The sequence below is a fragment of the Mirounga angustirostris genome, unplaced genomic scaffold (assembly GCF_029215605.1).
Source record: "Mirounga angustirostris isolate CCGP_5_RB_7025 unplaced genomic scaffold, mMirAng1.0.hap1 SCAF_5, whole genome shotgun sequence".
In the NCBI taxonomy this organism is placed as follows: Eukaryota; Metazoa; Chordata; class Mammalia; order Carnivora; family Phocidae; genus Mirounga; species Mirounga angustirostris.
Window position 1 is genome coordinate 151,009,806 of NW_026991713.1, and position 25,290 is coordinate 151,035,095.

The 25,290-nt window shown below is 41.3% G+C and overlaps 1 protein-coding gene across 7 annotated transcripts in view; it reads left to right on the forward strand.

Moving 5' to 3' along the window:
- Positions 1-25,290, forward strand: part of MRTFB (myocardin related transcription factor B) — a 193,569-nt gene that overhangs the window by 111,735 nt on the left and 56,544 nt on the right. For 5 of the 7 annotated variants that reach the window (XM_064592569.1, XM_064592572.1, XM_045875001.3 and 2 more), the window contains exons 4-5: positions 21,933-21,998; positions 24,054-24,109. In XM_064592569.1, coding sequence (XP_064448639.1) covers positions 21,933-21,998; positions 24,054-24,109 — 122 coding nt within the window. Of the gene's footprint in view, positions 1-3,473; positions 3,870-21,932; positions 21,999-24,053; positions 24,110-25,290 lie in introns of those variants that run through there. The other 2 variants (XM_064592571.1, XM_045875006.3) reach the window with 2 other exon arrangements.

A 25,290-nucleotide genomic window follows, 5' to 3' on the forward strand; every position in this document is an offset into this window, starting at 1 on the left:
GTAGGAACATGCTATCACCCATTGCATAAAATAGGAATCCTTGAGTCCGTGGTGAAAGAAATAGGTACCATAAACCACATAAAGGAGATTCTTCTTCTTACAGTATAGGATGTGCCACTAATAAACGTAGAAGGAATGATAGAATTTTCAAAGTCACTCTTTGGTGGCCATCCTAGTAATAAATAGTTCAGCCCCACAAATAATTCATTACAAAGAGAAAAACTAACTTTACAATGAAGAAACTTGGCCAGTACCATCTTAATCAGTTCATCAGAATAAATATTATCAGTTATAGGACAAATTGGATTTGTGCACCACCCGATAGGATACAAAGAACACATCCCTGCCCCCATGGTATTCCTGCCAAAAACACTCCTGCCATAACCTGAGTCTGATCATGAAGACACACCAGAAAACTCACGTTGAGGGCAATTCTACGAAATAACTGGCCTTTAATCTTCACAATTTACGGAAAGAAGAGTCCAGAGAGACTGAGGATCTATTCAAAAATGAAGGAACACTAAAGAGAGTTGAAATAACTCAGGGCCATATGTGATCCTGGTCTGGATCCTTTTGCCTTTAAAGATGGTGTTGGGACAATTAGTGGAACTTGAGGGGAGTCTGTGGTTTAGATGGTGATCAATTGGTGTTAATTTCCTGATATTGATGGTTATATTGGGGTTTTATAGGAAAATGTCCTTGTTTGTAGGAATTCACACCAGAGCGCTTAAGGTAAAGAGGTGTCATGTCAGAGCCTTCTCGCAGATAATTCAGGGGGAAAAAATGTTCTGTGAATTTGAAATTATTTAACATTTTTTTAAAAAGCAAACTAAATGTTTTTTCAGGCATATTCACCACTAAAGAAATTATTATTTTCTCTCAAAACTACAGAGACAAGACTAGATATAAACCCACAGCAGGACAATGTGTTTCCTTATTGAGATTTTTTTATATTTATCAGATGCAAAAATAATAAGCTTACAGAGGATCCTTAAAAGAGAACTGTTTTATTTTTTAACATACTCAACACACACGCACACAGTTGGTTAAAAAAAAAAATAGAAGTGGCTGGTATAGCTCTGTGTGTACCCAGGTTTCTAAACTTGTGGCCTAAACACAGTTGGGTGGGGTTTAAAAAGGAGCATGCTGAGCAAGAGAATATTAGGGTTTGTTGTTCTTGTTGTTCTTTTTGCAAAGTAATTAAGAATGTAGGCTCTGGAGCCAGGCCACCTGTTGGGAATCCTGGCCACCATGTAGAAGATGGACGACCTTTGACAAAAATAGGTCAGTTTTTCTAGGCCTCAGTTTTCTCATCTGTGAATTATGATAATGTTGAACCCCCGGGCCTGGCAGCAGGACACATGAGGTGACTCATGAAAAGCACTTAGACTGGGGCACCCTGCAAGCGCTAAATAAAGTTGGCCATTGCTGCTCTCAGGAAAAGTGGAAATGTTTTCATGAGAGCATTTTAGTATGGTTATGTTGGCCCTCCTTCTCCCTCACCAAGAGTAGAATTACCAGGAGGCCATAAAAGTCACGGCCTCTGCTGTTAAAACCTGTCCCAAGATCAAACGAAAGCCTGGAGACAGAGCATATTCTAGAGGACAGCAAGCGTTGTGCAGTAGGAGAAAAAATCAGGCTTTGGTTAACTCAGACTGGCTAAGCTCCAGACCTGCCACAGAGAAGCTTTGTGACTGTGGTCCTGGTCTGTAAAATGGCTATAATGTACCAATAATCATCGTGGTCAGAAGGGGCTCTTGGGGGTTAAATGAGATAAACTTCGCCAAACTGCTAAAAAGGTGACTGACCTAAAGAATGTCCTCAGAAAACTATGGTTACTTTTCTTACTCCGTTAAAGATGCAGGAACAGTCAATGTAGGAGAACAGAGGCCTTGGGATCAGAAATAGTAGCAGAGCATTTGAGTGCATTTTCGAGAAGTGTGATAAGCTCAGCGCTGTTTGTTCCTGCGGGGGTGTGGACTCCCAACACTGGGCTTACATTGCTTCAGAAGGAATTTCAGTTGACAAGAGCCATGTCATGTGTTGTGTAATCCCATTCTCAAGAGACGCTGGAGAAGAGTAGATAGCTGTCTTTCTACAGCAGTCCGGGTGGAGTGCACACCAGCCCCAGAACCAGGGACAAAGGACAGAATCTTCACCCAGTCCCCATCTGTGTTTCAGTGGTGACAATACGGGTTTTTCTGGCTTTGACAACGTAAGCCTTTCTTTGTCGCATAGAAGGATCATGTCAGATGCACATTGAAAATGTATGTGTATATTTTCTTTTGAAGAGAAAATGTGCTTCCTTCAGAGAACATTTCATCCAAAATTACTACTATTGGGCAGTGATTGAGGACTTCTTTAGAATTTTGAGTATTATGAAAACAAGTTTTCCAATTGCAGCTTCTCCTGCTTTAATTCGTTTACTTATCATGCAACATGTATTTATTGAAAACTAATATTCCAGGCACCCTGCTAAGATGTTGGTTGTAAAAAAGTGAACAAAACATATCCCTCATGGAAGAGGATTCCATCTACTGCTCTTACAACCTCTCATGGCTTTTCTGGGAACCCTTTGCAAAGGAGCATACTTTGAACCTTTTTTTTTTTTTTTTAAATCAGCTGCTTTTGGGCTGTAGCTGCGGGTAGATATATATTTGATGTGTCTGAAAACAGGCTTGTCTCCACATTTGCCTGGCGTTTGCCATACCTAGAGATTTCCTCCCAGCAGCATCCCTCATGTTCAGTGGACAGCAGTCCGTGGCTTGCAGGAGACGTGCCCAGTGTCGCTAGCTCACGTGAAATTAAGCTTGGGCTGGTCGCCGGCTGAATCGGCTCTGAAATCGAGGCTCTCTTGCCATCTCTGCTTTTGAGTACATGGGAGGAGATTTTTCCTGAGCACAATCATGGCGATGTTAAGTCTGTCAGCCGACTAGTGGCACAGAGGGAAACTGCAGCTCAGGTCTGAATTGGTGACGGCAGAAAGCTGCAATTGCAGTACGTGTCCCTGTTACAAAAAGCGCTGGCTCTGCCAGGAAGAGCCGGACGCCACAGAAGAACTTTGGGAGTTCGGTGCCTCTGTCATTAGGCAGTTACTCTGGTAGCGCGTTTATTCGGCGCGGTCCCTCTGCTGAGAGAAGACCCGCTTCCTTCCGATGCCCTAGACTGCCGTTTGTTTAGCTGGAGAACTTAATGAGTAATGAATGTGCTCGTCTGGCTGATAGAAAGTATTTCCACAGCCTGCGGCTGTGTTTATAGAGAGCCGGAGAGAGACCACAGGCAGCAATTTGTCTTCTTAGGTATCAGCAAAGTCTTTTCTTTTAACAACTACAGGATTTATTTTTAACTGCTTGACTCAGTGTTTGTCAGATGATTCGGACCATCAAACTGCAGATGGAAGTACCCAGCGCGCGGGGGAAGCTGGAATGGCAAGGGGAAGGGGGCTGGCTGGGAAAAGGGGTGGGATTTCAGCATCGTGCCTCCGGGGCTCTGCCTCCCAATGTGGGAGAGAGTTTAGGGCTTCCAGCGGCATGAGTGTATTTGCAGGTCAGGCTGGGAACTAAAGGGGAATGGCTGCCTTCAGCTGCTTAAAGACATAATTGCCCAGTGATTGGGGTCTTGTGAGGAGGAACCCAGGACCCAGGATCCAGGGACCGGGGACCAGAGTGTGCTGAGCGCTGGTCTCTGCTGCGCGGCAGATTGCGCTTTGCTCCTGCTTGATGCTGCCTGTCTCCAGAAGCCTCTCACCATGATCGATAGCTCCAAGAAGCAGCAACAGGGCTTCCCAGAGATTTTAACTGCTGGGGATTTCGAACCATTAAAAGAAAAGGAATGCCTTGAGGGGAGCAACCAGAAAAGTCTCAAGGAAGGTCAGTCTGTCTGTGGACAGGGGCAAAACTGCCAAATCTGTGTTCCCGTCAGCCAGGCTGAGCGTGTCTGTCTGCTTACCATGCCGTGTGTCTGCTCTCTCTGTTCACTTCTGTCCCTCACACGTTCTAAGTTCTTTGAAATGAAAGCCGAATGCTGCTCTCGGTGGCTCTTTCTAGCGGTTCATTAACTGATAGAACTCTAGGGATTTTGCAATAATTAATACAGCAAGGGGACTTAGGAGGCCAGTCCTCATTTCAGGACTGAAATCTTTCCAGGTTCATTTTGTATATTCTCTCATTCTTTCCTTTTTTTTTGCCCCGACCCCCCCACCCCCACCCCTTAAGGAGAGGCCACTTCCTTTTCAATATCATTCAGAACACTGTTTGCTTTAGGTTTAGAAACACATAATTCCAGGAAAATTATTTTTTTTCCAAATGACACATTTATGGATTTTATTGTTTAAAACCAGGAAGGTAGCTAGTGCTTTCTTAATTATATCTTTAAATGGTTGGTTTAATTGGTTGTGATGCATATTGCATCGTTTTGTTTTGTTTTGTTTTTAAAAACACATTGCATGGTTTTGTGGTCTTTTAACAAGGCAAAAAATAAGCTTAAGAATATTGTCCATTACTGTCAGTGGCCACTGCACAGTACCTCACTGACTGATTCAAGAAAATGGCCAAAGGTATGAGCTTTGCTGGCCTCTGTCCTAGCATATACTGAAGAGTGGCCAGACCAGTGCAAGTCGTGCTTTACTGTAGCAGCTGGAGATCAAGGGCCGTGGTTTCAGAAATTCGGGATCTATGGAGATTAAGTTTTTACTGAATTTGAGATAATGAAGGTCACCCCTCTCAATACTTGTTTACTTTGGAATTTTATTTTCTAGGGTTCCTTGGGAGGGAAAAAAAAAAAACCCACAGTAACCTCTTTTCATTTTATCTGCTTTCAGCTCCTGCCATCAGCCGCCCCTCACCTCTCCACTCGCCCTTGCTCATCTTAGAGACCCAGAGAATAAATGTAGACTTATCTGCCTAAGTAGCAGGTTGAGCTTCTTCCAAAAGGATATTGCTCTTTTTTTTTTTTTGCTCAGACATTTAGAATATGAGAATGTGATGATAGAGATTGTTACAGATTTGAAAGATAAGAAGAAGAAACAATAGTTGGACTTTTTAGAGTATACTTTTGGGTATGGGTAGAAAAAACATCCAGATCCAAACAAACGACACACAATGAAGTATAAATAGCTGTTGCCAGGAACCAAACAATGGGGTCGTCTCTGCTTGCACACAGCAACCTTTACTGTAGATTCTAATAAAATCAATACCAGTGGAGCTTTTAAGACACATTCTGGAGATTCACTGAGGGAACTTAAAGTTTTTAAATCATTAACTTAAAAAAAATAGTTAAGAATTATCTAAGCATCATTTAAGTCACTTCCGGGTGTTAAGCTGTCGTTCATACCTTACATTTGAAACAGTGTTTGTGCTAGTGGAACACTGAGAACGTGGAGGGAAATAGAGTCGTCACGAGCGCAGAGCAGGATAAGGAGCACGGAAGCAAGGATTAGAAATATGAAAGCAGGGTAGAAGCATTACCAACAAGCACAGCAGAGCAGGGTCGACACAATTACGTAACGTAGGGGTTGTTTCCCTAACCATGTGACCATGCCTTCCATTTATACTAGTGTCAAAGGGGCAAGACCACGGGCTCTCAAGTGAGATGTACTTGGGATCAGGTCCCGGGCGCACCATTCTGGAGCTCTGTGACCCTGGACAGGTTCCCTGCTCCGAGCCTTAATCTCCTCATTTGTGCAATGAGAAGCAACACGTACTTCATGCTGCTTTCACGAGCTGCCCTATTTGATGCCGCTCTGTCATCCCTCTGCTTGTCTTTTTTTTTCAGCCCTTTGTTACCTTTTCCTTCTATTTAAATTTTCATTTCTAAAATTCCCTGTATATTTACAGCATAGAGAAATATTTTATATGTTACTGTCTTACAAATTCATACCTAGGGGCGCCTGGGTGGTTGATTCGGTTAAGCGTCTGCCTTCGGCTCAGGTCATGATCCCAGGGTCCTGGGATCGAGCCCCGCATCGGGCTCCCTGCTCAGTGGGGAGTCTGCTTCTCCCTCTCCCTCTGGCCACCCCCCACCCTGGCTCAGGCGCTCACAGTCTGTCTCTCTGTTTCTCAAATAAATAAATAAAATCTTTAAATAAATAAATAATTCATATGTATAAAGAGTTAAGGGGGGAGAACTTTCATATTTTGAAACACTCCACAGAAATGGTTGGATAAAACCGATCTATCTCACCACAGTTGCACTGACGAGGGTTTTGCTTTATGTACCTCCACAGATTGTATTTCTACCCATTTTCTGCTAGAGATAGGGCTGAGGGGAAAACCAACAAAAAACCCCATAGAGATCAAGGATGATCTGTTAACCTCCATGTTAGTGATGCTGAAAGAGTGATTAGACCTGGGTTTGATCAGAACAGAAAAAAATAGGAGAAATTTTTGCAGAAAGCACTTTTTTTATTTGAAGTGGCATAAAAATAACGTGATTCCTGTGCAAGATGGGACTCCTGTAATTGAGTGTGTCACCGTCACTGCCTGCCAATGAGTTGGAGTGGTCAGCGTAGCAGACTCACAGAACACAACGTTGGGATTGGGGACAGTCCGCCCTGAAGCTTCATCTGCTTTTAGGCCTCAAACCGTATGTTAGTTGTATTAACCCGTGAAAGTTGATGGATAAAGCAGCTGTTGTTGAAACAGTAAAACACCCTAGAGTCTGATTAGATCCTATGCTGTTTGTCCAAAGAGACATATATACCAGTGATTATTAGTGTCCGATGGCTGATGCTTTGTGTGTTGAGGGACGCCAAAAATATTCATTATATTTCACATCAGTAGTGTTTAGTTCTCCACTCCTTTTTGGCAACGTTGGTTTTGGTTTTGGTTTGTTTGAAAGAACAGCCCCGGGAATTTTTTTTTTAATATCAAGAACGTAAGTTTCCAGGTAGTGAAGGAAAGCTAAAGTTAGGTCCATTTAGTTCTAACCACTTGGACACGGCTTGGTCTCTCTGGGGTTTCTGACGTGTGTCTACTGTAAGGGTTGGCAGTCCAGTCTGCTGCTCAAGTAGGTGCTCTGTTTCTTACTATTACTGGGATATTTCAGAATTCCTGTTACTGTTGACAGTACTAGTTAGCCAGAATTATTATTAGGGGGAAAAGCAGACTTTATTAGCCAATAATCATAGGCTTCAGGCACCTTAACAAGAAAATTTAGTAATACCTATTCAAAATTTAAGAAGAAAATGTTCCAAGTGTCAGTGGCCTCTGAATAGTTGTCATCCCATACCAAAGAATTGTTTGGACAACAAAGCCTATTACCTCACAGTTTTATCAATGCTTATATAAACTTTCTGATAAATACCAATCCACGTGTGTAGTGGGAAAATTTAATTATTAGCTGCTTTAGGTGAAGATAGCAATGAAAATCATGAATTCTATGGATCAAATTCAAGATAGAGAATTCTCTTTAGACTAATTTTCTTTGTCAAAGCAGCAATAGGGAATCTCAACTTTTGGCTTGTCCACAAAAGAAATGGAACATTTTCTAATTATGTGCAACATGGATGAGATCTAAATTTAATTTCTGGTTCTAGAACTAAAGATGGATATTAGAGATCACTGACATGACAACTGAAGAATTAACAATTACAAATTTTGAGGGAAAATCAAATAAATTGAGGTGATTTAATTCAGATAAGTGGTTTAATTGGAGTCATTATTAAGATAATGAATCATAACACCAGTGCTAGTTATAATTAAAGAGGAAAATGGTTGTTCAGTTTACAGAACTCTCTCATGGTGAGAATAAAAACCCTAGAAAGAAAACTGGGCTGTGTATTACTTTACTTTGACTAAAACTGACTGCTCTAACAAACCACCCCAAAACTCAGTGTTTTAACCAAAGTGCATTTCTTGCTCAGTCCAAAGTAGGTCAGACTGCTACCCTAGTCAGCTGTCCCCCAAGAAGTGACTTGGGGAATCTGGACTTCTCATTGTGTTGCTTAACCCATGGGTGTGGGGTGGGGGGAAAGAGTTACAGACTTGGGGGGCCACATTCCCACTTCTGTCCCCGGCTGGTAAATAACAATTGAGATAAAGTATGTGAAAGTTTCTGGTAGACTGCATAGTAAACAGTGATGCTTTGTGTGTGTGTAAACAGTGGAGTAGACATGGTGTGCTGGGACATGGCTGTAGTAGATCTTTTTAAGAAAAAGGTGCACATTTGTCTACAATCTTCTGAGCAAGCCAATCTGGGGAAAAACAGATTAAACAAATACCTTTACCAAAGCACCCAAACTTTTCTAAATGTTGGAAATGATCTCATACGTACTCTACCTGCACTGTCCATTAGCCACGGACGGCTGTTTGTTTTTTTTTTTTTAAAAGGCTTGTCAGTTTTTTAACGTTTTTATTTATTTATTTATTCATGAGCGACAGATAGAGAGGCAGAGGGAGAAGCAGGCTTCCCGCAGAGCAAGGAGCCCGATGCGGGACTCGATCCCAGGACCCTGGGATCATGATCTGAGCCGAAGGCAGACGCTTAACCGACTGAGCCACCCAGGTGCCCACGCATGGCTGTTTAAATGTGAATTTAAAATAATTAAAATGAAATAAAATTTTTTAAATTCAGCTGCTTCATCACATTAGGCACACGTGGTTAGTGCCTGCCATACTGAACAGCACAGATTATAAAAAACTTCCATCAGTGTGGAAAGTTCTGTGAAAGACAGTGCTGCTCTACCCTTCCCCCTCCATGCCTCTGCCCACTACGTTCCTCTCACCTCAGCTTTGCAGGTTCAAAGTCGCTGAAAACCCAATCCCAATGCCATTTCCTGAAGAAAGTCGCTGGACCCTATCAGCTAAAAATAACTTCTTCTCCCCTGTATATTCCCAGTAACTCGATCTGCGCCCCTGCGTGGCATTTTACCTTTTGCCGCTGTGATACGTGCATCTGTATTGTCTTCACTATTAGACTGTAGTGATTTGGGGGGATAGAATCCTTGTTTGGATCATTTTTGTACCTCACCCCCAGTGTCCTGCATCTCATAGACACATTATTATTACATAACAGGTATTTAAAGAGTATTATCCCCCACCCTGCCTTCTTTAACGGTATAATTTGAACTCTTCCCTTCAGATACAATTTATAATTCAGTTATAAACTAATAACCCCGTGTGATACATTGGTGCCTTAAGGCACTGTCAAGGTGTATGAAATCATTTATCAGTGCACAGAATGACCCCTAGATCATTACTAGATTACTAGCATTGTTTTTGGTTTTTTTTTTTTTAAAGGTTTTATTTATTTATTTGAGAGAGAGAATGAGATAGAGAGATCATGAGGGTCAGAGGGAGAAGCAGACTCCCCACCGAGCAGGGAGCCCGATGCGGGACTCGATCCTGGGACTCCAGGATCAGGACCTGAGCCGAAGGCAGTCGCTTAACCAACTGAGCCACCCAGGCGCCCCAACTAGCATTGTTATTCATGGTCTGATTTTTGCCAAAATCTGGCCACTCTCCCTTTTCTGATATGCTGCTTCTAAGCTTCTGTGAAGTAAGCAACAAATTAACAAAATGTAATAGTGAGATCTTGATTGTATTGTTGACTCAACTAAAATATATTTATTGAGCCATGGTGGGAGAAAGGGACAAATGGGCGGTTGAAATAAAGAATGCGACAAAGCCTTCTCTGAGCAAAGCACATGAATTTCGCAACATCTATTTTGATTTCTCTGGGAATTTCTTGTTTCTTTGTTTTCTGTCAGTGTTCTACAAAATTGAAAGTATTGTACGGTGAGATGTCACTAAATTAACATTTTTTAAAAATAACTTTGAAGAGTATGATATAGTCCTTATAATGAATTCAAATAAAATATAGGTATGAAGGAAAAGCAAAAGATCCCTCTTCCCAGGCATGATTCAGTGTTTTGTGTTTTTTTTTAAAATGGGTGCATGCCCTTTTTGAGATGAAGTTCTATAATTTAATTTTTTTATTAGAAATAATTTCATTTTGCAGAAATTTGAGTGTTTGTACTCAGGGTCATGCCAGCATACAAAGAGCTCACAGCCTAAAAAGCGAGAAACTAAATGATAACATAGGAGAGCACAGAAGAAACCTATATGTGCTTTGGTCCAGATGAGGGAGGATGACACCTGCGCAGGCCAGCCCTCTCTCGTGTGCTCTAGACCTGCACAGCCCTCTCCTGTGGCTCCAGTGGGCCTCTTCTTCCAAGGAAACGTACTCCTCCAGTTTCCTGTCATCTTTAAGGGCACCTCTGTTCACCCACTGACTCATGCTGGGAACCTGAATGGGACTGATCCGTGACGCTGTCACTGACCTCCTCATTTTTTTTTTTTTAAGATTTTATTTATTTATTTGAGACAGAATGAGAGAGAGAGCACATGAGAGGGGGGAGGGTCAGAGGCAGAAGCAGGCTCCCTGCCGAGCAGGGAGCCCGATGCGGGACTCGATCCAGGGACTCCAGGATCATGACCTGAGCCGAAGGCAGTCGCTTAACCAACTGAGCCACCCAGGCACCCCCTGACCTCCTCATAACCTGCTACCAGGTCCTGTCACCAGATCTGTCCGTTCGACCTCAGAAATCTTTCTCTCACCCACAGCACTTATTTCACCATGGCCACCACCCTTGCCTGGGTCCCCTTCCTCAAATACAGGGGTCTTCACTCAAGTGGACGTACAGCTGCCTCCCTGTCTCTCCCCACCCACCCAGACCCCTCCATGGAGGGAGGCTGTGCCCCTGTGTCCCGAAGCAGGTCGCATTTCTACGTCCCTCCATCACTCTTCTCTCCCAGCATGCCCCTCCCTCCCCACCCCGCCCTAGTCCATTGGCCTGAAGGGCCACAACTCATGCCTTCCTCTGCACCATCATGTAGAGTCGCTGTAATACGAGGATAGCACACAGGTTAGGCCACTTCTCAGTTCTCTTCTTGTGTTGGTGGGCAGATTGCTGTGCGCGTGTGTGTACGTAGGTAACTAGGTAGGTGAATGCGTGTGTGTGTGTCAGTCCCATTCCTGAATCCACACAGTGGGCAGAAAAGCCAAGCTATTGAGCCAGGATCAAGGGACCTCAAAAGAGGGAGCACAAGCTGATGGAGGTAAATAATATTCCACAGTTTTCCTGTTTCATTGTCAATTACCCTTTTATTCAGAGAGCCAGCCTTGGGCATTTACGTTGAGATATTTCAGGGTCGTTTATGCCACGTACATCTTCCCATCTTAGAGGAAGTAGGAAAGAGCTTTTACCTGTCAGCACCTCTACGTAGAGCTGCACACTGAAATTCTGATGTGGTGGTGGAATATAGAATTTCTGATTGCCCCCAACATAAGAAAAATATTATCTTCTCTTGGAGCCATAGAGGGTAAGAAATCTAGAAGTTCAGGTGTAGAGCCAGCATAGTCCTGCAGGTTAAAAATCAGTTGTCTCAAAGAAACAAATCAAGTACTGTTTTAACCTCTTTATGTTGCTGGTGATGAGGCAGTTAAGTGGATGATTTTGCTTTTGAAGTGCCTGTTATTTGTGTTATACTTCCTTTTATGCCACTGTGTACTTGATTTCCATCACTTTTTAACCAAACGAGATGTTTAAAATTCGTATATGTCGAATATCCTTCTGTAAGTCTGCCACAAACTAATGTCATCCCTGCCGATCTGTATCAGGCCCCTGGCTTGACATCACGTTGTCATACCACGAGAAGCATACTTTAAATTCATTCCAACTTTTGACAAAAAGGAGAAGGGAATTTGTGTGAAGGTATGATCAGTTTAAAGAAACATGCCCCATTTTTAGCAGTCTGTTTCCATGGTAACAGAAGCTGCAGCCAACCATGGAATTATCAAAGTGCCTGTAAATTTCCAAGGCTGAGTGTTGAAAACATTGTTTTCCTGACCTCATGCTGCAGATTAATTCAGGAAAGCTATAGTATGTGAGCCCGGACCATTAGCATTCTCGTTTTGACTTCATTTTTTAACTCCTAATAGAGGGTGGATGGTGCCTTTCAGACCATGACCTCCTTGCCAGGAAGTTTCGAATTCCAGAGTTTATACCACCTGCCTCTTCCCACGTCCCCCAGCCCAGTGGATTCATAAGGATACAGTAGGTTTTCTGACATTGGAAAGAAAGGCAGTATTTCCTGTGTGGTCTAAGCCCTAACTTTTTCAAACACTAATTTGTGGGTTTTTTAGTTAACTTGATGTTGTCTCTCTTTCTTAAGTGGAGAATAATCATAACAAAAATTCCCGATCAAAATGCTGTTTGCTCTTGGTCCCGTCCGAGGTGGGGATTTATGTGCTCACTGTGTGGCTCGCTTCCACTCCAGAAAGGAAGTGCTAGTAATGGAAGCTTGCTTCATCCGCACAGATAGCTTGGCTCTTACAAGACAAACCACGATTTTATTTGAGGCCTCTTTGTGTTCTATTTTGTAGAATCACTTAAAGGAGAACCTTATTTTATAATTGGCAGATTCGACCCCTGGAAGTATAACCAGAGGCCTGTGATCTTTGGTTGCTATTCTTTATCATGTGTGAGAGTACTTAAGTGCTTTTTCTCTTCTTCAATGCATCGTGAATTTTACATTAATTATGAGTGGAGATGAAAACAAATTAGCGTCTGCCAGTTTTTCATGGTTTTCTTTACTCCTTTGCCCTTCACCTTCTCTTATTAATCTTCTTATACCCTTTAAAGCAATATAATTAGACTTTGTTTTCTGTTCTACCACTGACATTAATTCAAAAATACCCTAAGCCTCAAATTCCTGCAACAAAGTGAAAGTCTTGGTTCTGCCCATGATAAGCACTTGCCCATAGAAAATTCTTCCATTGATTTATTCTTAAATTTGACACAATATTTTCTTTCCTTAGAAAATATAACTCTGTTATATACTGTAAGTATACCACACAAAATTAAGTAAAGCATGTTTATTGAAATCTCTGTATTATGAGCATTGTAGAAGGTGCTAGAATATAGGGATGTCATCTAAAAGGGGAAATGGAGGCCAAAACAACCCCAACAAAACCTAGAGTTCACCGTGAGAGGAAATATAAGATGTGGCTGTTGCGCTAGTTACCACACCACTGAAAAATACGTCGCCATTAGTGGTTCATGGAATTGTGGTGGTGGAGGGCTAGCGAGGGGTGGGCGAGAAATGAGAAATTTGATTATTGAGCTACTAGTTTCTTAAAGTCTGTTGTTCTGCTAGCTTGTTTTTTTTTTTTTAACTGAGGTAAAATTGGCATAACCTAAAATTAGCCATTTTAAAAGTGAACAATTCAGAGGCATTTAGTATATTCACCATGTTGCTCGAACACACCTCTAGTTCCAAAATATTTTCATCACCCCAAAGAAAACCCTGTGTCCGTTAAGCAGTTATTCCCGTGCCCCCCGTCTCCATCCCCAGTTCCTGCTTGCCACCAGTCTGAACTCTGTCTCTACATTTACTAATTCTGGATATTTTACATACATGGGACCATCTGTCGTGTGGCCTTTGGGTCTGGCGTCTTTCACGGAGGATAATGTTTTCCAGGTTCATCCGTGTTGTGGCAGATGTCAATGCTACATTCCTCTTTATGGCTGAGTAACATTCCATTGTGTGGACAGGCCACAGCGTTTACCATTCATTCACTGCAGACACTTGGAGTTCCCAACTCCTGGTGCCTGGGAATAGCGCCGCTGTGCACACGTGTGTGTGCGTGTGCGGGTGTGAGTGTGAGCCCCCGTTTTCCATTCTTTTCAGTTCACCTAGAAGTGGAATTGCCAGGCTGCGACTCTTCCTCGCTAAAACCTTGTATAATGAGCTTTAGGAAGAACTGCCAAATGTTCTAAATTTGTATCTTGTGGGTCTTTTCTCTGATCAAAATGATAAAGTTCAGAGCCAGTGAGTGACTTGCCAGTTTCCTGACTGACTTCTGTCCCCCAAGCTGTTGCCATTATTAATTGGAGCATTTCAGTAACAAATAACTTTCTCTTTCCAACTTGCTCTTCACAGTCTGCAGGGATTATTTCAAACCTCCTTCTTCACTGGCCTCACACTAACTTTTCCTTCATTCCTCTCCCTTTCAGCAAGTCGCCTTGCTTCCTCCTCCTCTGAGATCTGAGAAAATAACAGCCATCATTGGGAAATCCCTGGACATCCCAGACCAAATCTAGATACCTAGCTTTACCCAATCGTCTTTACCCTCCTGTTGTCATAGATGAAATGTGTCTTCACAAAAGCTGTCTTTGTGTGCTTGGAATCCTCTTCCCTTCAGGGGACCTGCTGTCTGTTCCTCTCCTGTGCGGCTCATTCATAGTCATTCATTCCCGTCACCCCCTCCACCCCCCCCACCCCCCCGTTGATCTTCGTCAGTTATAAACTGGCTTGGGTGTTCCAGCTTGAAATTCCACACGTCTCAAGCATTTCGCCTTCTCTCCTACCCTTCAGGGCAACATCTTGAAAACATTGCTTCCAGTCACTTCATTCACACCCATGCCCCTCCTTTACTCCATAACCTCCTCTGGTCTGACTTCCATCCATCACTCCAAGCAGTAGCTCCTCGAGCACTAAAACCGCAGTTGGTCATGACCCTCTTCTAGAAACACTTCTACACACACTCTCCAGGCTCCTCTTCCTTCATAGACCACTTTGACCTCCTTTGCTGGATCTTCATCCCCTAACTGACCCATATGTGGGCTTGTCATTGTTAACTTCCCTAGAAGCCGAGTCTGTGGCTTCTTTTGCCTTCCCTTTCTATATTCTCTACCTCGGGGAACTCTCATGGTTTGACGACTTTAAAATTTCAATCTCCTGCCAAGATCTACCTTCTGAAACCTGGACCCACAGAGCCAACTGTCACTTTGACATCTCTGCTTCCAGTTCACACACGTCCAAGACTGAGCTCCCGAATGGCCAACTTGTGCTCTTCATCTCAGTAAATGGTCTGCCCAGGAGCTTAAGCCAGAAACCCAGGTGTCATCTTTCTTGTCTCTTTCTCCTCAAAACACAACATCCAGTCCCTTACCACATACTGTTGATTTTATTCTAACTATATCTTAAATCTGTCTGTTACATCTCTCAGCTGTGTTGAAGGGGAAAAAAATGAAATGTCTTGTGCTTAAGGCTTCTACCCAGGAACATCAGAAAAATTCTCCCTAGTTTAAAAATAAACAGGAGGTTTGCAAGGAAAAGCTTAAGAGGGTCTTCTGACAACCACTGTAAATGTCTCCCCATTCAGTCAAAAACCTGCCCATCACCCTCACTAATGCTTTTGATATCTTTTGGTCCCTCACTGCTTATTACTTATATCAAATTTCACCATTATTTTGGCACAATATTTGCCTTGGGTGAATGGAAGTGATCTTTGTTTTTGAGGTTAAAGTTACCTTAAAACATGATGTACATTGTGGGGAAGGGATGAACAAAAAGGTACTCCCCCACCTCCTAAGTGGGAATATAGATTGTTGAAATCATTTGGATTGCAAAGTGCCCCTATCAGAATTTTAAATGCATGTTCCATTATCATACATTTTACGTATATAATCATCATTATCATGGGAAGGATACCAAAAAATGAATGAGGACAATCAATGCAGCACTGTTTATAATAGCAAAAAATCTGAAAACTTACATGTATACGATGATACATCCATATGTTAGATACAGCCAGTAAGAAGAATGAGCTAGATATTGTGGGTTTTTTTCAAACAAATCACCAACCTACATGAAGATCCTACCCCGTGTATCTCCTTTGTGTATTTTATATTTAATATTGCTGGAATATTCACAAAACACCCTCTGGGGCCATAAAAGTTTCACAGTGGTTACCTTTGTGGAGAAGAACGAGAGGTGTGGAGAGGGATAGACTGACTTTCACTTTTCTTTTTAATGACTTTTTTATGTGTGTGTGTCACTTTTATTTCAACAAATAAATAGAAAAAAAATTCTCATAAAACGTGGATTTTTAATAGAGGTTTTGGTGGTATAGTGGTATGTTTCTGAGACCCAGGCCCAGAAGGAAACCCCCAGGATGTGGCTCCTTACCTTCCAGCTACAAAAACCCATCCACAGCAAAGAGCTATAAGCATGTGAATCTTTGTGGAATTAAATTTTCTTAATCCTGCTGATGGTAGGGGAGGACTGCATGTATGGGGGCTGGGGCGTATGTGGGAAATCTGTACTTCCCTCTCAGTTTTGCTATAAAACCTGAAACTGCTTTAAGAAATAATAAAGTCTTTAATAACATCCTTATGGGGGTGCCTGGGTGGCTCATTGTCTGCCTTGAGTGTCTGCCTTCAGCTCAGGTCATGATCCCAGGGTCCTGGGATCAAGCCCCACATCGGGCTCCCTGCTTGGGCTCCCTGCTCGGCGGGAAGCCTGCTTCTCCCCCTCCTACTCCCCCTGCTTGTGTTCCCTCTCTCGCTGTGTCTCTCTCTGTCAAATAAATTAAAATCTAAATAAATAAATAAATAACATCCTTACGGTTTTATATTTGAAAAAAAAAACAGTGGTCACTTTTACCAAGTATCTGAAGTAATGGTGGTCATAGTAACAGTATTAATAACCACCACCACCACCTTTTTAAACATTTATTTTTAAGGAAGAGGAAAAGTTCATCGGTCTTTTGCTCTCTGAATATAAATTTTTTCAAGACTTCAAATTTTTGGCCTTACCTGGACTAAGCAAATGCAGGTGTAAATTTTACCGCTAAACTGCTGCTTTGATAAACCACTGCAACCCGGGACCCTCAGACTTCATTGTCCTAAGATGTTACGTAGGGCCCCGTTACTCCCTCCCGTATCTGTTCAAAAGATAATATGATGATAACATTGTCTTGTTATTTATAGGATTAGGCCCCTAATTTAATGCAGATTAAACAGTACATAATCAATTTTTGCCAAGTCCAATCACTTTATTCTTTTTACTCAAACATCTGTTTGAAAAAAATTAAATTTAAAAACAGAAACCGAGGCCTGTTTTTTTGCCTAGTACTGCCTTCAGTGTCAATACAGAATCAATTCCAGAGTATTCTTTGGTTTTCCATCGTTGCTTTTGCCCCTGGTTTACCCAGCCTTCACTTGACTGCTCAGGTTCTTGGGGTTTTTTTCACCCCTCATGATTCTGCATTCTATTCTGCCCGATGTCCTGCAATGAAATAATATGCATTGAGTCCTCTAACTTGCAGACAGCTGCTCATCTCCCCTCCCCTTCTTAACCTACCCTCCTTCATACCCCATAACTGAAACTAGCTATTTATAAAGAATTTCCAAGACCATGGCTGACTGCCACACCGCTTCCCAGAATGGGTCATTTCTGCCTTGTTTTTATAGTATACAGTCCTCAGATGTCCCCTTGCAAACCCTTTGCACCAAAACTGTGCTTTGCTTTGGCTTGTTCCACTCACGCTAAACTGCTGCATATTATTAAAATGCTGCATAATGTGGGGGTTTTTTTCTTTAGCGTGAAAAAGCACTTTAATTATGTCATATTGTAGAAGCATTTCAAATATTCTACATAAAAAACAAAAGAGAAAGGACATATAACCTTGGTTCAAAAAGCAGCTGAAAATTTTGAGGTAGGCTATAAGTATTATATGAAAGACATTATTGCCGTTTAAGGTTTTTCTCTATAGGAAACTAATCCTGAAATTTTGTTCTAAAGGCAGTTTAATCCATTTAAGAAGTGGGGGAAAGGAACTAAAAGAGAATACTCTCTAATGTGTAAACTATTTGTGATTCTGAAAAGAGGGACATTTCCTCTTTAACATTAGATAATCTACCCTTCATTCTCAAATTTTTATATTTCTTATCTAGAAAAAGAGCAAGTTGTAAACACTTATGTTGACCCAGTATTGTTTTTATCTGTTGTAGCAAAGAATAACATGAAGTAGAATTTTCAAAATTGTGTATGTTTTTTTTCTTTGTTGAAATCTAAGAGGAAACTATGAATGTTAGCCTTAGAAAGTGTTAAGACACCTCTACCTTGGAAAAATTCAATAATTGATGAAAATTTTTTTTCTCTAAATGAAATGGATATAAAGTGGTGTGTATCCATGTCCTCACACATCTTCTATAATTTCAAAAGTTGCTGGTTTGCACACGAAGAAATGAGTCTCACTATTTTATGGTCATACCTTATATGGACCACAGAGGGATATTCTTCCTTCTAGGAATTAAGGGTTTAAACTCAATGATTTTAAACTTATGGACTCACTGGGACCATGTGTTGGATTATTTAATTTCCACATTTTTCAAAGATAAAGACATTCTTTGAAAGTGTTCACATATGAGCAGTTCTATTATTACTGTGTCCTTTGTTTTCTGAAAGGATGTAGCCACTCACTGACTGTTTTGAACTATTTTTTCTCCCTCAGAATTCTCTAGATTTACATGTTTTCTTATCCTGCATGTAGTATTTGCAAAATGGCCATGGAGAACCCTCCATTTTAGTCAGTTTCCTAATAGGATGGAGGCCGTGGTGTCAGCCCAATAGCTCAGTCGATCAGCTCACCTCAGCGCCGGGGAGATTGCTCTCAGGTTCAGTTTTCAGACGCAAGGCCGTTGCCCAGGACACTGGCTTCTCAGGCAGCTGTACCACCACCTGCTGCCAGCACAGGAAAGCACAGCTGGACCAGCGTGTGGTCTTGCATTTGTGGCCACAGAAATGCAATCTTATCGATACATGCACCGTGGGTCAGGTTTTCCAGAGACCAGCCGGCATAACAGTTTCCTCCTTTGTCTTAAGAACGACAACTGTGCAGCAGGCCCGGCGGTGGCCAGCGGTCTGGGCCTTCCCTGTCTCCATGGGGACGTGAGTGTGCAGCCTGCCCCGGGGGATGATGGTCTCCAGGCTCAATTCATAAAGGCCCCAGAGAAACTCGAGAAAGCATCTTGATCCCACAACCAGAACTGGCTCTGATCATTAACGGAGTCAGGTCCTCTGTCTTCAGGGCCCCACACCCCTTCCCTGTCTGGGCTAAGCACCGCCGCATTCTGCCGTCTCTGGTCGTTGGAGGACAGTCACCCTGCCTTGTCTTTCCCGGCCTGGACGTCCTGCCTTCGAGGTGCAGATGTTGCTTGTCACTTCTCATACGTGAACTTGTGTACCGATTTGATGAGCGGGAAGTACTAAAAGGAAGTTTGACATTTCCCAGAATTGTGAGCCTGCACCAATTTGTACTTTTTATAACCAGTAGTTATTCTCAGAGGAGCTTCAATCAAGTTGTGAGTGACTGGTTATAGTTAATATGGGCAAATACGGTAATTGTGTTTTAACACTGACCCAAGGTGGCAATGTACCCGAGTCTCTCTGCAGGGCACTGTGCCTGATACTCAATATAATGTGCTCAGCGCTGCCCACCTAGCGCTAGAGGTGAAAACTAAATCAAGCCGGGTAATCGGTCTTAACAACGTGACTGGTTATTTGCGCCCCTGCCTCATCATCCGTTCGTGTTCTTGCTGATGCCTTTGCTTTAAAGCAAACCTTGCATTCACAGCTGCAGCTCCTTCTGCCCTTGGCCGTGCATCCCAGACGTGCACCTTGCAGCCCGTAACGGACACCTGATAGGCGGGCACTTGGTCAACGAACAGGCCTGCAGAAGGCTGCCTGCCGCGCCTACTTTGAGTAACACTGTAGTGTGATGACACTGCTTCTTGGGGAAATTCTGGAGGCAATGAGGAGAGGAGAGTTGATTGGGAAGATTATTCTCCTACCTTCAAGCAGTAGGACATAAGGAAGGTTGTTTTGCCACATAGAAAACCGATGGAAAACACAAGTGGTCCATGTTTGGTGTTTGTTTTATTTTAACAGTTGGTGACATGCATTCACTTTGCATGTTACCCTCGTGGTAGCACGTACCTTTGCATGTCAGCATGAGAACGTGATTTCTAGTCCAAGATCTTCTAGCTGACGGGGCTGCTATCACAGTGCATGAGTGCAGCTGACCAGCGCGTCCAGTCAGGAGACGCTTCAAGGCTAATGAGCGTTGTCATCACTGTTGGTTTGCAAATGAAGTTGTCGCCAACATATCCGTCATTCCAAGATGCCATTCGCCCTAAAAATATGTGTTGTCTTTGATACCTCTGTCTCACAAGTGTGGTGCTTTGTTTGTTTGTGTGTTTGTTTTAAACCAAAGAAGGGGACTGTTGATGTTTTCATTACCCTTTCTGTTTTACACCTTTCTTTGAGGACTCCCTTGTGAGAAAGGAAGGATACTCCTGCTAGAGATGCATCAGCAGACATGGACCACCGTGTTCCAGAAGTGTCAGCCTTTGAACTGGAGATTGTTCTGACCCTTTTCTCCTCTCAGTATTCCTCTTCTTGGGATTCTGCCTCTTGAATGTGACCATCTCAAATTCAGACAAGCATTAACTTTAGCATTCATAGAAAAATGTTAGAGTATGCAGGCATTTGGGTGCTATCCTATTTATGGGTCATCTCTTTGGGTTATTTTTGTTCCTAGTAAAACACCATGATGGGAACATACTATCCTCAGTAAACTGTAAGTTACCAGGGAAAAGATCTTTGTGTTAGAGCGTAATTGATTCAAAGTATCACAGACCATTTTAATGTGAGAAGCATGTGCATATATTTTTTTGACCTGTTAAATTTTTCTTTTGCTTAGTGTAATAGAATCTTAGGTCACTTGCTTCAGTGCTAAATGGGATGTCAGTGATGCTTTGTGATCCTATGGCCCCCAAAAGAAGCAAAACAAATTTTTTCAGTGTTTAATAAAGGATGACATTCGTATCTAGCAATGAATAAGAAAACGTGTTTAAAAGCCATTTTACAGTCTAGACTATTTTGGAAGTATATCTAGGCTTGTGCTCTGTAGTCAGCACAAGGGCAAGCAAAAAGCAAGGATATAAGGGCCATGGGCCCTGCATCTTTAGATCTCGGGGTTTTATTGCAAGTAGGAGCCATCGTGTGCATTGCATTTGAGCCTGGGTACAAGACTGGTCTGAGCCAGCCTCTTGTTCCAGTCATCACCCCCTTGCTAGAACATTCTCTTTCTTCAAGAAATACATAAAGGTAGTTTTTTTTTTTTTTTTTAGCATCTTGACAACCCTTAATAAGCCTAACTTTGGTTTTCATCCACAGATGAAACCATAAAAATCAAAATAGAAACTTCAAATTGAATGTAAGGTAAACCAAGGAAAGTATTTTTCAGAGTTACTTCATGTATTCCTCTTTTGTGAAATTAGCTCATTTTCCAGATACAAAAATAGATGCTAGGAAAGGAAGCTGCTTGAGAAATCGAGGAGGAAAATTATTTTTATTAAATTTGGCAAAGTGGATTTTTACATTTTGTGATGTATTCTTCATTCCCTACAAGTTCTAATGATTCATTTATCCTTTCTTCATTAAAATGGTAAGATATCAATTGACTTCAGCTTTTTGAGAACTTGTAGAATGAGACATGTGTTATGTTTGTGCAAAGATTATTAAACTAAGTTCTTAATGTAGAAATTTTCCTTTGGGTTATTAGTAATATCTCACAGGTCTAATTTTTATTACAAATTTGGCCTTCATTAAAGCTATTTAAAGCTTGTTCCAGATGGCACAAGTCTCTCCAAATGAGCCAATCTTAAAATAAATTTTTGTTATTAACTTGCTTTAAAAAAAACTAATGTCACGGAATCTCACCTTTCTATTTCTACCAATTAGACTTTTTTTTATTAGGAAGTCTTAATGTATAGGCCAAACATTTTGGTTCATTGGCTGAGTACTTTGTGATTGTATTTAAACAACACTTAGCTCTATTCATTAAATTAAGATTATTAACTAAACAAAAAATGTGCTAAAAGAACTTCAGAGTTCACCAAACAGGTAGAAACTACACACTGATTTTCTTTCTGTAAGTCGGATGGTGCCAGGTGGTATCCTTACTCAGTTATGAACAGAAGGTGTTTAATAAAGCTTAGTTGTATCTCCTCTGGAACTTGGGAAGTTGGGTCCCGCCATTGCTTATAAACTCCAATGGTGATTCTTTCCTTTTCACAGTGCTCCAGCTGAGACTGCAGCAAAGGAGGACAAGGGAGCAACTGGTGGACCAGGGCATCATGCCACGTAAGATTTAAGCATCACTGTCACCTCCAGTGTGATGTAACAAAATGCACATGTCTGAGGAGAACCTGGAGCACACTCTGCTTTGAGATGTGTCCATTGAGTCAATATACAATTACCAAATGAGCTGATAAGGAAAACCAGGCATCAGCATTGCCAACCTGAGAGAATCATCTCAAATACGTTCTGAAAACCAGATGTAGCTTAAAAGATGGGCTTGAATTCTGTATTACATAACAAAAACTGGGAAACTAGGTTAAGATCAGGTCTTAACTTCATGCATGAATGTTTGTTTTAGTTTTGAAATAATTAAAGTCATCTCTGTGTAATAGGTCCAGTGTTACTTAGACTTGCAAAAGTAACATGATAAAATTAATTCAAAAACCTTGTTCTACTTTAATTTATTTAATTCAAAATAATTATCTTTGGTACAGTGTAGTGTGTGGTCTGTAATGAAGTGCCTCTCCGTTATAGGACTAATAAGCATTCTATTTATAATTAACAAACCCTTTCTTGCCCAAGTGCACATAATTTCCAAGTATCTTGAGGCCTCCTTCCTTCATTTTTTAGAGTTGATTAATTTTAGAATATTTGCCCATTGTCTTCTTACCTTTACTCACTTAAGTTTGGAGGTGATTTTATATTTTAGAGGGGAATACTGGTTGCTTTGGTGTTAGGATTATTTATATGGATGTTTACCTAAAAATTGATTTATCCAAAAAGTAACTTATTTGGCTTTAAAAGACTAACGAGAAATTACAAAATGTACTTATGCTTCCCTGTCCTCTGAATCATTGATATTACTTTTTTTTGGTTCATAGAACAATTTTTCTCTGCAGTAGGTATTTTTCCCAATAAAACTTTTTTTCTGGACTACTGATAATTATCTAAATATTTTCAATCTAGTATCATGATAGGCGCAAAAGCTGGTTTGATGACCTGCCAGATTTCTCTACCACTACATTCCTGACAGTGAACCCATCAGATAGTATCAAATGAGGATGTTTAAGACACCACCACTAGTGCACTGTTGGGAGCTGGTCCCTCGTCAAACCCATTTGGGCTGGGCTCCGGGGAATCTTTGTGGTGCTTCAAGTACCAGAGCTGAAAATAATTCTGCCAAGAGCCGATAGGCCAAGTTTTGGAGGTGACAACCCAAGTAAGCCCAGCCCAAATCCCATCCATATTATCTGACTGCCCGGAGTTATAAGTGGACGTACGCACAAAAGGTTTTGCAAAGATAATTGATAGAAGTACTATAGTAAATGATGTTTTAACAAAAGATTGCTTATCCACACTCTGGGATTCTGGAATATTGAAAGTACTAACAGTTACCACATTAAAGAAGCACTATGTCTTTAGAGTAAGTTGTATTGTAGTACAATAGAAAGAGCATGAAACTTTGTAATTCCCAATTCTAGATTTAAATTCTACTTTGACCACAGTCTAGTTGTATGACTTTAAGAATTCATTTAACCGCTTTGAGCCTTTTTATCTGTACTGGGGGTTAATACCTACCCTGCAAGGTGGTAGTGATGATCGACAGTGATGTAATGGTGATGGACCACAGCGCACAGGGCTATGAGCATATGGAGTTGCAGTGAATGGTGACTCAGCTCTGCTATGCAGAGAGCCCTCGTTTTCAAGATTAGATCACTCCTAGGTTAAATGTCCTGAGGATATTTGGGCTTTTTCCAGCATTTTATAGGGCCACTAAGAGCAAAGCCCTGTCAAGGAATCACCACACAGTTCCCTTGGTGGTGGTAATTTGGCCCAACTATTGGCTGCAACCGTCTGAGCTGGCATTTGCATTGTCATTATGTATACAGTTCTAGTTAAATGTTCACTTGTTTTATTTGTGAAGACGTAATTTTAATTCTGAAACATTTATAAACGTTTTTAAATTTCACACATCTCCTAAAGGAACTAGTAATAAGTGGAACTGTAGATAAAACTAATAAGATTAAGAGGGAACATGGACATAATGTACCCTAACGTTTGACTGAACTATTAACACCTCTATCTCTACTCCCGAAATGATTCCTGTTCTTCTCACAGCTTTGAAGAGCCCAGCTGCATTCCATGAGCAGATAAAAAGCTTGGAACGAGCCAGAGTAAGAAATTTCAGTTTCAAATGTTCTGTGCTTCTCTCTTTTATTTTAAAGTACCTGTGGGCAAGTAGCAGTCTTCCTCCTAAATATTGTCAATAGAGAAAATGCAGTGTATTTTCAGGACACATGGCATGTAGCGTAATATATTCTGGGGTGGTTTTAGCTTGGAAGTTCGTAGAAAATGCATGACGTTCACCTTTTGTTCATTTAAAACTTGTAACTAGTTTTGTACATAAAGGACAAATCACACCTCATTTTGTTGCTTTCGGGGCATACCAACAGTTTTTAGAATAATAATAGAGTAGTTCTGCCATTTGTAACCCCTGCAGACCAACAGCCCAGTGATGTCCTGACTTCCCCATCTTTAAGTAGTTTCTTTACTGGGTCCGTGGTAACTGTACATTTGAAGGGCAGGAGGATTTGCTGAATAAAAGAATGTTGTTAGGTTCAACTCTGCTTTACTCTTTGAGAGGTTTCCATCTTATTTGCACATCGATTTCGTGTTTATTACTTTTCTTTTAAAGGACCCTTATGCACATTCATTCTTTTTCCTTTGCAATATGAAAATAAGCATGTTCCAAAAATTCCACAGGAATTTTCCCAGAATACAATAATGGTCTCTTGGAGTTTTATAAAATATAAAACCCATTTGAAAGCCTTATTGTTCAAGTTGAGAACTGTTCTGAATAAGAAAATATGATCAAGGATATGAATTCACCAACAAACATACATTAGGATTTTAGAGAAATTTGTAATTTAGGGGCGCCTGGGTGGCTCAGATGGTTAAGCGTCTGCCTTCGGCTCAGGTCATGATCCCGGCGTCCTGAGATCGAGCCCCGCATCGGGCTCCCTGCTCCACGGGAAGCCTGCTTCTGCCTCTCCCACTCCCCCTGCTTGTGTTCCCTCTTTTGCTGTGTCTCTCTCTGTCAAATAAATAAGATCTTTAAAAAAAAAAAAAAAAAAAAATTGTAATTTAGGTGGATTTTTATGTGACCTGAAGTATAGATGTTTAGCTATTTAAATAATCAAAATCCTATGTCTGTTCAAATTATGAGCTTTTGCCTTTTCCAAGTTTTAAAATAAAAGTCTGTAGAGTGCTTACTTTATGCCAGCAGGCACTTCAACCCTGTACAGTTTTGAAGGCTGCAATTTAAATTATGTATCGGATAATAGCTTTTCAGAGT